The 12,481-nt window shown below is 31.6% G+C and overlaps 1 protein-coding gene across 5 annotated transcripts in view; it reads right to left on the bottom strand.

The window, feature by feature from the left end:
- Positions 1–12,481, bottom strand: part of Chd1 (chromodomain helicase DNA binding protein 1) — a 93,305-nt gene that overhangs the window by 52,270 nt on the left and 28,554 nt on the right. For all 5 annotated transcript variants that reach the window (XM_076856977.1, XM_076856974.1, XM_076856976.1 and 2 more), the window contains exons 9-17: positions 12,313–12,413; positions 11,906–12,084; positions 10,636–10,763; positions 9,882–10,098; positions 8,937–9,026; positions 7,591–7,781; positions 6,566–6,754; positions 3,783–3,945; positions 2,843–2,995 (exon numbers count right to left, since the gene is read on the bottom strand). In XM_076856977.1, the coding sequence (XP_076713092.1) occupies positions 2,843–2,995; positions 3,783–3,945; positions 6,566–6,754; positions 7,591–7,781; positions 8,937–9,026; positions 9,882–10,098; positions 10,636–10,763; positions 11,906–12,084; positions 12,313–12,413 (1,411 nt within the window). The remainder of the gene's footprint in view (positions 1–2,842; positions 2,996–3,782; positions 3,946–6,565; positions 6,755–7,590; positions 7,782–8,936; positions 9,027–9,881; positions 10,099–10,635; positions 10,764–11,905; positions 12,085–12,312; positions 12,414–12,481) is intronic.

Raw genomic sequence — 12,481 nt, 5'->3', positions numbered from 1 at the left:
ATGTTTGTAACCTGATAAAATATGCACAAACATTTTATAGAAAACATTATATTTAATGATGAATCATTATAATTATTATCAGTATTGCTATTCAACATTGGACTAAATGTCATGGCCAATGCAGTAAGAAAAAAAAGGTCTTTATAGAAAACCTATAAGGATTAAAAATAAAAAAAAATTAACAGAGACAATATAACTGTCCATCAAATGGAAAGCCTGAATGATTACTGCCTTAATTATTAAAATGCATCATGTAACAAAGTTACCAGCTATAAGATTAATAACCAAAATCAATGGTATTTTTGCAAGGCAGCAGAAAATAGCTAGATAATAACAAACCTAAAAGGTACTAGAGTTACAATAGTAAAAACAAAAACTCAGGAACTGAGATTATAATAAACGTATGTAAAAACATTTTTCTGGTTGATACTGGTTTGGGTCATTGAATGCAATTCTTATAACAAAGCAAACATTAAACCAGGCTGCCATTTTAGTGAAGTTTCAGAAAGGAGTAAAGGTATAAATATGTCCCTTTCAAAAATATTTTCAATATCTGTTTTTTTTTTAAAAACCCACCTGTATCCCATTTTCCGAATAACTAGTGTTAAGAATTCCTGAACCTTTGCAGATTTTTGCAATGTAGATTAGTGTGTTTCTAAAATTTTTGCACTGATTATTATTCAGTTCATTTAGACCTACTAAGTTAGTAACCATGAATTTACCTACCATTCAGATTCTACCATTTCTTCCTTTCTCATCTATGTTCTGAAAAGTTTCTACCCACCAACCCCCAAGCACTATACTGCTATTTGAGTGACTTTCTAGAAGAACAAAGAAATAAGTGTGCGTGTTCAATTCACCATTTTTACAAGAAGCTCACTCTGAGTATATCTCCCAAGGAAAACAGATATTCACTTGGTATTTACTTGGTACCTGACAATGCCCCCCCCCCCCCCGCACCTTTTTTTTCCAACAACAGTACAGATTGTTCATGGGAACTCCAACCAGTGAACAACAATCACATCAACTGGCTTAGCATGTAGCCAACTTTACTTAACTGGGTTAAGGGAATTATCAAAGAATGACTGAGTCAGAGTCAAGTAGGACAAAGGGCACCAAGGCAATATGAAAAGACTGCTTTTTGTGGCCTGATTAAATGTGACCTTCCTCTTGAGAGTACAGAAGAAAATCCAAGGTGCCCTACGAGCTCTAACATAAGGAGAATGCCAATGGTTTATAAGGAAAAATAAACTAGGTATGACAACAGTTATTTATTTAAAAAAACTTTTTTTTTTGAAAGAGAGAGAGAGAGAGAATTTCAATATTTATTTATTTTTTTAGTTTTCGGAGGACACAACATCTTTCTTTGTATGTGGTGTTAAGGACTGAACCCGGGCTGCACGCATGCCAGGTAAGCGCGCTACTGCTTGAGCCACATCCCCAGTCTGACAGCAGTTATTTATGACATGCCTTTTAGATTTCTTTTTTTGCAAATGATGTTTAATATACACTGCTTGCTACTGACAGTTTTTTCAGGTTTTTCATTTTACACATGTAGCTCAAAGTGATTGTTCATAATTGACATAATTTTAAAAATACTTTCTGAAAATGTTACTTTTAAAAAGATAATGGTTATAAGAACTTTTAGTTTCACTATACATATTTTTAACTTTAAAAAGAAAAACCTGAAGAACTGAGATTTTGGCTCAGTGGTAGAGCGCTTGCCTTTACGTGCGTGGGGCCTTCGGTTCAATCCTGAGCACCACATAAAAATACATAAAATAAAGCTATAAAAAAAATAAAGGAAAAATCTGAGAAAAACACTTAAAATTACAACTAGAAAGCCCATAAGGATAGTGGTACATCATCTATTGTAGCATGGTCTCAAACAAAAAAAGTTAAAAGTAATTCTCTCCAGGAAATGATTTAGAACAAGAAGGAATTGATGGTAAAGAAGTGCTTACAAGCAATTCTGTACTATTTTTTCCATTTGACCATGTACACAAAATAACTTATTTAAAAATATACCAGAGCAAGGCTAGAGGAGGAATGGAAAGGCAAGGAGTAGCTAAAGGATACAGAGTTTCTTTCTGAGGTGATACAAATGCTCTAAAACTGACATGGTAATGGTTGTACAAATCTGTAAAATAGGCTAAAAAAGCAATGAATGGTATATTTTAAGTGGAATATGGAAATTACATATCAAAGTGGTTTTAAAAACCCTCAAATAATGGTACTCTTCTACTATTCCCCTTAAAAAAATGACTATATATTTTTCAATCTTGTTCATATCAACAAAAACCTGTCCTTCACAGCATTTGCCACAGGGATAATGTTTATGTTCATTTGTAACTACCTACACTTTAATGTCTGTCTCCCACATCAGATTATGAATTCCAACAGAGCAGGGATTATGTGTAGTGAGTCCCTTACTTCTCCTATTTTACTATTAGCACAAAATACATACTATTTACTAGCTATACATACTGAATGTTAACTATGTTTCTGGCACTATTTATAAAAATGCTGTAAGGATTAAATATATTTAAGTACTGACAAGAGCACCTGACTCTAATATCCACCTATTATAGTTTTCAAAATCTAAAGCAAGCATAAGAGACTGAATTAAAAGGAAATTAAAGAAAGAAAAAGTGCTTTATTGGTAAATATAAGGGAAAAGAAAAAGGGAATTATGACAAGTATTTTTTTAAAAACATATTTCTTCAAAGGCTAATACATTTTATGTAAAAATCCACTTCATTTACAAAATAATTTCCAAGTTAATTCTGTAAAATAAACTGAGGAATTAGATGAAACTTAAAAATGATAAAGAAATACTCACTTGAAAGGGGAATTGACGATATTTTAAATATTCTGCAAGTATATCTAACATCCGCACCATTTGAGAAAAAATGAGAACGCGATTGCCTCGTTCTCTTAGGCGAATTAACAGCTTGTCAAGAAGAATCAATTTTCCGCTACTACGAATTAAGTGCTAAGGATAAAATAAATTTAAACTGTTACAACACATTAAAAGAAGCAAATGAAAAAAAAAACACACTTTCATTATTTTCAATTGAGATTGTATATTTTCATAATGGTCTAAAAACAATTTCAGTTTTCAAAATTTTCTAGAACCTTTACCATTTTGCTATATTACATTAATTAAAATTGTCCCTTACCATTTAGCACATGGATTCTTTTATTTTTAGGAAGGAGTAAGAACTGTTTCGCTCTATTTGCTAGTTGTCATATACTGTTTCTCCAAAATCTTAGCCAAAAACATAGATGAAGAGCAATCCAACATTTAAATGAATAAGCAAATGTATTATACATTAGTATCTGATCCTGGTCCCCCAATGTACTACTTTGACTGGATTACAGATATGCTCTCATATTTTTAAATTTATCTTTCAGAAATAATGGAAAAAGGGAGGCTCTGGTGTTAAGATATTCTTTGGATTACTATTTGCAAATTCACAAATTCAGCATAATCATTTTTTATAATTATGAATGTACTAATAGATTTTTTGCTGGGTAAATTACTATAATACATAGTTTGAGAAATATGTTTATAAAACTGATCAAAATAATGATGTATTAAAATTTTAAGTTTTTTTATAATGACTAAAAAATACAAGACTATTATTAAAGTAAAACATTAACCAATGAGAATTTCTAACCAATATATTACGTAAGGCACTACACCATTTTCAGTTAAAATTAAAATGAACATTCCTAGAATTTTGCTTTACCACAAAGTAATAGTCAAAAATTCTTACTTGTAAGGCCTCCTGTTTATTATAGAATTCATTATTATCTGGTGGTTTAATGAGGTAGCAATGGTTACAACATTTCTTTAGCTCCATCATAATGTTCAAAAAGCCTGAGGTACTGCCCTTGGAACCTTTGCTGAGGGCTTTGTAGTTCCTAGTTAAAATCCATCTTGAAAAAAAAATAATGAAAATGATATTTAACAGAACAATAACAAGATGAATTCTGAAACCTTAAAAAAAGAAACCTAGTATAAGTAAAATTGTACTATTATGAAATTCACAACTGGATATACCACAGACTGAATCTCATTCATAAGACTCATGGGAGTCTTTGTTATGTGAATCATTAACTGTACATAGAAAAGGCTTTATGTAACATTGTAAGGGATAGTGTATTATAATAGGGATAGTGTATTAATCCTCCCACTCCAATATTTGCTACAAAGATGGCCAACTGTATCATCTACTTGAACCTTCTTACAGTTTTACTGCCTTAGACAGCTTCTGAAATTAGATCTTTTACTCACACCTAAAAGAAACCTCATAATACCTGGTCTCAGTTAGCCACACTGCCTTCTCTAAATTACATTTACACAAAAATATGCAACTTACAGAAGAACTTTTGGTGCTACTAGTCCAAACTACATAAAACATTTCCTTTTACCATTTAGCACATGGATTCTTTTATTCCATCTTTTACTTTCTTATTCCATCTTTTACTTTCTTCCTTTCTTATAAAATTCATCTTTAAAGAGCTGTGAAAATCCCAAACTATCTAGTTTATATATATATATATTTTTTTTACTAGCCTTCTTTACCACCAGTTATTTAGAATTTCCCTGAATCGGGCTAAAAAGCAAAATAAAACCCAAGGACAATGCTCAATGCTAGAAGAGGTAATAAAGGCTAATAGACTTTTTTTTTTCTTCCAAAAAGAATTTCTAAAACCTTTTACACATTTATGGCAGTATTTTAGTATCTTAGTTAATGAAACGTACCTGGAAGAATCTAATGTTCAAGTTTAATGATATATGACTAGAACTGAGAATTAGAAGAAATTGTATCTTCTGTCTACTTTTCCTTATATTTCCAAATTTTCCATAAACATTCTTAAAAAACAACTCCATACCAGAATTAGAATATTATCATTTGCACTACAAAACATACTCATCATAAATAAAAAATCTGAATCTAGGGCTGAAAAATTATGGTTCTTCTACAATCCTAGTGCTGGGGTTGTAGCTCAGTGTGGTACAGAGCTTGCCTGGCATATATGAGGTACTGGTTCGATTCTTACCACCTTATATAAAGAAGTAAAATACAAGTCCATTAACAACTAAAAAACAAACAAACAAACAAAAAACACCTGACTTTAACAAGGAGTATCTCCCAACATATGGGAAATAAGATATTTTAAATTATTTTATGGAGAGTACTATACAAAATCTACACTGGAAAAATTCTATAGAATAACTTTTTCTTATAAGTTTTAGGGGGAAAAAAAAGAGGGGGGAGCCCTATAGATAAATGGATGTATTTTAATCCTGATTGAATTAAACTTAAAAAGCAAAGTTTGGGACAATAGATAAAAAAAATTTAAACATGATATCCAATGCTAACAAAGAAACTATTAATAAACTTTCAAGTGGAATACTAGAACTTGTTTATTAATCAATTATTAGAGAAACACGGAAAAAACATGAGTGGATGAAACTACTGTACCTCTCTGATTTGCCTCAAAAGAATATGAAGTAGGAGAAATGAGGATGGCTAGCGATGAAGCAAGAGTAGTTATGAGTTGAAAATTAAGCTGAAAGGTACATGGAAGGAAAATTTGTTGTAGCTTAGATATGTGGCATTCCTCCAAAAGCTCATGTCTGAGACACAATGCAAAAAGTATAGAGGTGAAATGATCAGATTTTAAGAACCTAATCAGTACATTAATGCCCTGATTGGGATTAACTGGGTGGCAATTACAGGCAGGTATTGTGTGACTGGAGGAAGAAGTAGATCATTGGGAGTATTGTGAGGGGAGTAATCTCTTTATCTGCTTTCCTCCACCTCCTGTCTTACTTCAGACCCTGAGAAATGGAATCAGTCATCTATAAACTGTGACTTATGAAACTCTAAGCCCCCAAATAAACTTTTCCCACTCTAATTGTTCTTGTCAGGTTTTTTGGTCACAGTGACAAAAAAGCTAACTAAAACAATTTTATTACCCTATTTTTGTGTATCTTTGAAATTTTCCCTAGTTAAAACCTACAACTTTTGTAATAAGTATAATTTTAAGAGCATGATACTTAGACTTGAAACAGATGAAGCAATGTGCTTTATTTTATGCAATTAAATATTTAAGCAGATGATAGGACATTTGATTCTTTAAATAAATGGTACTATATAGATTTTGACATGCAAAATATACACAAAAAGTTATGGCTCTTCTTCATAAAGCAGGGGGGCCTAAAATTTTGTCCTTCTTATAATTATAATACCTTAATATCATGGAAACCCTAACACTTAAAAAAAAAAATTATGTAACAGTATAACATCTAGAAAAGAAACAAAATGACCTGTTAGAAGATGATTCAGTCTTACATTACCCACAATTTGAAGGTGCCATTATCTCTCTTTCTCTATGCCCCATTATGTCATAAGACAAACCCATTCTAAAATTCAAGAGTTGGTACCCTTAAGGATCCTATTTGTGAGGAGAGTGGGAACACCAAGACAAAAACATGGAAATCAACCAGAATTAAATATGTGAAACAGGTGTTCTGTGTACAGCTTACTTGTAATATTGTTTCTGTAAAGCACTCATTTCCATTCTTAAAATCTGCTCAACCTTGGCAGGAAGAGATTTTTCTACATCTTTCTTAACTCGGCGTAACAGAAATGGCTCCAGTTCTTTGTGGAGGCTTGCATAACCATACTCTCTCCCTTTCCCATGTTCTTCTTCAAAATCTTCCCAGGAAGAAAACCTTTAAAATTTAAAATAATGGAACAATAAAAAAAAATAAAAAAAAAAAAAAGTGGATGAGATTTTCCAGGGTAGTCGTAAGAATTTTCCTCCCTTCAGTTGTATATACTTATAAAAGTAAAATATGAGTTTTATAAGTCATGATTCCCTTTGAGCTTAAATCAGAAGTATTTAAGTAAGAAAGCAATTATTACTGAAGTATTTCTCACAAATAAAAATTTAGCCAGGTATCGTGGTACATGCCTGTAATCTCAGAGGCTAGGGAGGCTGAGGCAGGAAGATTGTGAGTTCAAAGACAGCCTCAACAGCCCTGTATCTAAATAAAATATAAAAAAGGACTGGGGATGTGGTTCAGTGGCTAAGCACCCCTGCGTTCAATCCCCAGTACCACATAAATAAATACATACATTTAAAACTATGAATCTATTATTAGAAAATGTGCATGCTCCCATCACGAAGTTATTTAACTTTTTCTAGTCTATTTTTCCTTTTTTATAGAATGGTACTATCAGCAGCTTGTTGTTCTTTTTACTACTACAACTCAGTATGAAGAATAGTACTATTTTGATTTTCAAGCAAGGTATATTTTGAGCATGGGTAAATCAATTGTTGTAATTTATTATACATGGCTACGTACAAAAATTTAAAAATTAAAATGCCACAAACCCCAAATAGTATCTCACCCCATCTCCTTTTATTCTTCTCAATAATCTGTGAAACAATGTTTTAGAGCAATAAAACCACTAACTGATTTTTATTACCTGCATTAATTTTTTTTCCATCCAACATTAGCATACAAAATCATGACTAAAATTTTATGTCCCAAATTAGTCTTACTTTTCTGGCATAATGAAATGTAGTAATGACCACAGCTCTTTGAGGGAGTTTTGTAGAGGAGTTCCAGTAATAAGCAGACGGTGATTCGATTTAAAATCTATTAAAGTTTTATAAAGAAGGGAGTCATCATTTTTTAATCTATGTGCTTCATCAACACCTATGAATGCCCAATTCAAACCACCAAGGAATGCCTTAAAAGAAACAAAAGAGCACAGTTAATATTGAGAAAAAATGGAATTTAAATTTAGTGTTCCTCTTTGATGTGAATTCAGGTTAAAACAAACTAAATTAAAAATAAATTTTGTCCAATTTCCAAATAGAAAAATAATTTTTATTTCAAGATTTATTGGAATCTTTAAATCAAGTAACACATCATACTAAATGTTTTTTCTATGACTAATTTAACCATTAGAAAACAGAGCAAATATCAGGTTGAAATTTATACTAGCTTATATAATGATAAGAAAGGAAAAACTAATAATACCATTTAGAACTTTACAAGATTTTAAATCTTGGTGGTGGTGCACACCTGTAATCACAGTGGCTCCGGAAGCCGAGAGAGGATGATCGCAAATTCAAAGTTAGCCTCAGCAACATACACAGGCCCTAAACAACCTAGGGAGACCCTCCCTATCCCAAAAAAATAAATAAAAGGGCTAGGGATGTGGCTCGGTGGTTGAACACTAAACAAATCCTAAGTCCAATGAAGGTCTCCATTAATGTCAATTTGGAACAGTGTCCTATTCCAACTGCAGGTATTATTTACTACTTGACTTTTATGTACTATACAGATCTCTATCTAATATATAAATTTAGAACTCTAACAGACCTGATTCTGCTGCTTAATAACTGTGTGATCTTAAGACAATTTCATTAAATTCTAGGAGACTCGATATTTCTATTCAATAAAGTAGAAACAACAAATAGAATGTAGAAGAGAGAATTTATTGACACAGTAGCTGTAAAGCAGTTAATACAGTGCTTCATAAAGTGGTAGTTTCATCGTGTTAAGCATCATTCTCCTCTCTAAAATGCTTACAAATCAACAGACACTACAAACTGGTTTAAGTGAAGAGGTGGCAAGCATTTTCTGTAAAGAGTAAAATCATAAATACTTTAGGATTTGCAGATCAAAATGTGGTCTCTATCATATTCTTTCTATATAATCATTTAACTGTAACCCTTTTAAAAGGTTAAAAATCATTCTTAGCTCAAGGCCCACAAGCTGTAGTTTGTTGGCTTGTGTCATGATTTAAGTTATCCTTTCATACTGTCTACAAACATACAATAAAGGCAAAACTGACATATACAAACAAACAACAACAACAAAAAGAGATAATACATACCTTATCCTTCAATAAAATTTCATAAGTTGTTAAAAGTATATTAAATTTTAACCGTTTGGTCTGGGGATGCATCCACTCATGTGTTCGTATCTATTAAGAAATTTTAAAGATAATCAAGAGAAAATTAAGCAAATTATTCTTTTCCTTGAATATCTAAAACAAAAGCCACTCATAATACATACACACACAAAAACCTGTGAATGTTTATACAACAAAAATTATTTTTAATGTCCTGCATGCTGTATTAATCTCATCATGAAATACAAACATTGTATCATAGAAACATCTTATTTAAAAAAAGAAACAAACATCTTTTTAATACACACCTTCACTGAAGAAAGATCTCATTTAATAAAACCTAAGAAATTCATTTAATATTAACATTTATGGATGAATATCTGGAGTTTTCTTCACAATGGGAGGACAATAATATGTAGAGGTATAGAAGAAACAAAACTGGCAATGAATTAAAATTGTGAAGTGACACTGTATTGACAGCTTTGTATATCTGAAATTTTCTATAAGAGTTGGAAAAAATACATATGATATCTAAACCTTATTTGATTTTGATTATATCCAATTTTTATGGTATCTAATTATGATGTTTTATTATTTTTGTTTTATCTTTGTGGCAAATTCTATGCTAGAATTAAAGCTACAAACCAGACACGGGGAGGCCCATGCCTGTAATCCTATCTACTTGAGAGGATGAGGCAAGAGGATTCCAAGTTTGAGGCTAGCCTCAGCAATTCACTGAGACCCTGTTTCAATATAAAAAGGGCAGGGGATGAAGCACAGTGGTAAAGGGCCTCTAGGTTCAAACTCCAGTACCAAACAAATGAACAAAACAAAAGGAATGAACTACAGAAACAAAACAAAAAAGATAAAATACTCATGGTCAAAGACAGTATTTCCAGATTTTAAATCTGTGGGGAAACAACTTACCATGTTTCTGCTGTTAATATCACCTAAATAAACCACAGCATTCATTTGAGAAGCCCATGTCTGAATCTCCCTTTGCCAGGATGTGAGAGTAGAAAGTGGTACTACTAACAGAAAAGGTCCATATAACTGATGTTCATGAAACAAATAGTTCAAAAATGAGATCGTCTGTATTGTTTTTCCAAGGCCCATTTCATCAGCAAGTATGCAACTATTTCCTCTACAAAGTTAAAAACCAAAAAATTTTAAAATAAGTATGTAATAAAGATTCAATACATACAGAAGTCTTTTCATATCATGTGGACACATTTATATGAACATACATATTATCTATTAGAGATAAAGTCCAGAGATATTAAATAATTATAAAAAGTATCTAGGAAGAACACAGGTGAAAATCCCTAGCTAAAATGCAACTAGGAGTTATGTATATTCTCAAGAGCAGAAACCATAAGATATGGAAAACGTGGACTAAATTATTACTGTAAATAACTATAGAAAAGAGAAATATTCTAGAAATAGTGTGGGATGAGACTGTACATGATATTTAAATTGAATAAAAACACACTGAAAAATTCCAACAATTAAACAAGTTATACTGTATAAGTCCCTTCTTTCTAGTATGTAATAAAAACTATTTATAAAAAACAGGGAATGAATATAAAATCCCAAAGGGCTTTATCCTTTATAATAATGGAAATCTTCTCTAACTTTTTATAAAATTTTTAATCTCAAAATGATTTTAAAATATACTTACTTGCACCATGAGTGAGCAAGCCAATTTAAACCATTCAGTTGATAATCTCTCAATTCCAAACCCTCATGTCCTCCAATATAGGATGGTTGCTTCTTCAAAGCTACAAACCTTGGTCTCTGTTTTAATACCTGTAGTGGAAATAAATATTAACTTACAGAATTACTAAATATGAGAAATTATACTAAAAGATGAAAATTTCAGCTTTCACCACTAACTATAAAATTCCATGTAAAATCATCAATTTCAGAGAGTCACTACTCAAAATGTATCTGAAGATTTAGTCAAGACTATTTTCTAGGATTCTAACAAAAACACAGTGAAATATTCTGCCCTCTTCTTGAATCAACAAATGAGAAAAATCAACTCCTGTAAAAACACATGGGACTCAAGTATTCACAAGCAAAGACTATGTTAGATTCATTCATAGCCATTCCTCCATCCTTCATCTAAAAATAAATCATAATACTTGTTTAGCATTCTATTACATTTCTGATTTTAAAAATACCATAACAGAGCTGGGGATGTGGCTCAAGCGGTAGCACGCTTGCCTGGCATGTGTGCGGCCTGGGTTCGATCCTCAGCACCACATATAAACAAAGATGTTGTGTCTGTCGAAAACTAAAAAATAAATATTAAAATTCTCTCTCTCTCTCTTAAAAAAAAAATATCATAACAAACCCAAAAACTATCGCCAATAACTTCATACCAACTATGAAGATTTCAAAAGTATTAGGCCACATAGTCCAGGATATTTTCTTATGAGTGTGTGTGTCCCTCTTTTCCTTTCCTGCCTTCAGAGAAAATATCTGCTATTTTTAAACTCCTCTAGTCTCAAGGAAGATTTCCCTATTTTGTTTCCCCAGTTTATTCCCCACAATGATCACCATCACCACCATCAATATTTCATCTTTCTGACATGTCACTCAATAAAGATAAAAGTCAACACCACAGGGCTGGAGTTGTGGCTCAATGGGCGGCACTGGGCTCGATTCTGAGCACCACATATTAATTAATTAATTGATTGATTGATTGATTAAAGGTCCACCAACAACTAAAATATATGTGTAAACATGAAATTTTTTTTAAAAAAGTCAATGCCACATCTAAGACCATATAGCAATTGGAAGACCCTTACTTCCTATAAGACCTATTAACCAAAAAGTAGTCTCCTTAAGTATGTCTGAAATCAAAATACAAGTCTACTTAGACCTGTAGAATTTGTGATGCATAAAAATATCTTCATTGATTAAAAATTTCAAATAATACTCACTTTGCAATCTTTAAAGGGAGTGGTTTTTGATTGGTTCCTACTAAAATACTCGTCAATGCATGCTTGAAACTTTTTAGAAATGAGAGCTCCATCTTCCCAGCTGCACTCTGAGTATGGAAGCCCCTGCCATTTGCAATAATAATCAGGATAACCAGCTGCTGACTTTTGATTGGAATGAGCTGTGAGATAAATTAGTATTTATTTTATCTTTTGACATTTAACTTTTAGAAACAAATTCTCAGCAAAGGCTACACAAGTAAAAATTAGTCATCTGCTTTATTAATACTATCATTTTTCAAATATACAATTAACACTATATTTGACATGTAAACATCAAACTTAGGGCATTTTAAAATTTTTCAAGTATACATACAATAAAAGTTTTATCAGAATCATTTATTACTAACCAATTATACGTTCCACTATTTGATACTGCTTATGTAGATCATCTGTAAGCTCTTGTTGGCAATTATAATATTCCACATCTTCTGGTGAAGCATTTTTCAACCTGAAAAATTTTAATCCAAGAATAGACTTCAAAATCTCCTCTAAATCACTTATCCTACTAAACACTTA

Source organism: Callospermophilus lateralis, chromosome 5, assembly GCF_048772815.1.
Source record: "Callospermophilus lateralis isolate mCalLat2 chromosome 5, mCalLat2.hap1, whole genome shotgun sequence".
NCBI lineage: Eukaryota > Metazoa > Chordata > Mammalia > Rodentia > Sciuridae > Callospermophilus > Callospermophilus lateralis.
The sequence above is the reverse complement of the archived record's forward strand: the minus strand, read 5'-3'. Positions and strand labels throughout refer to the sequence as shown.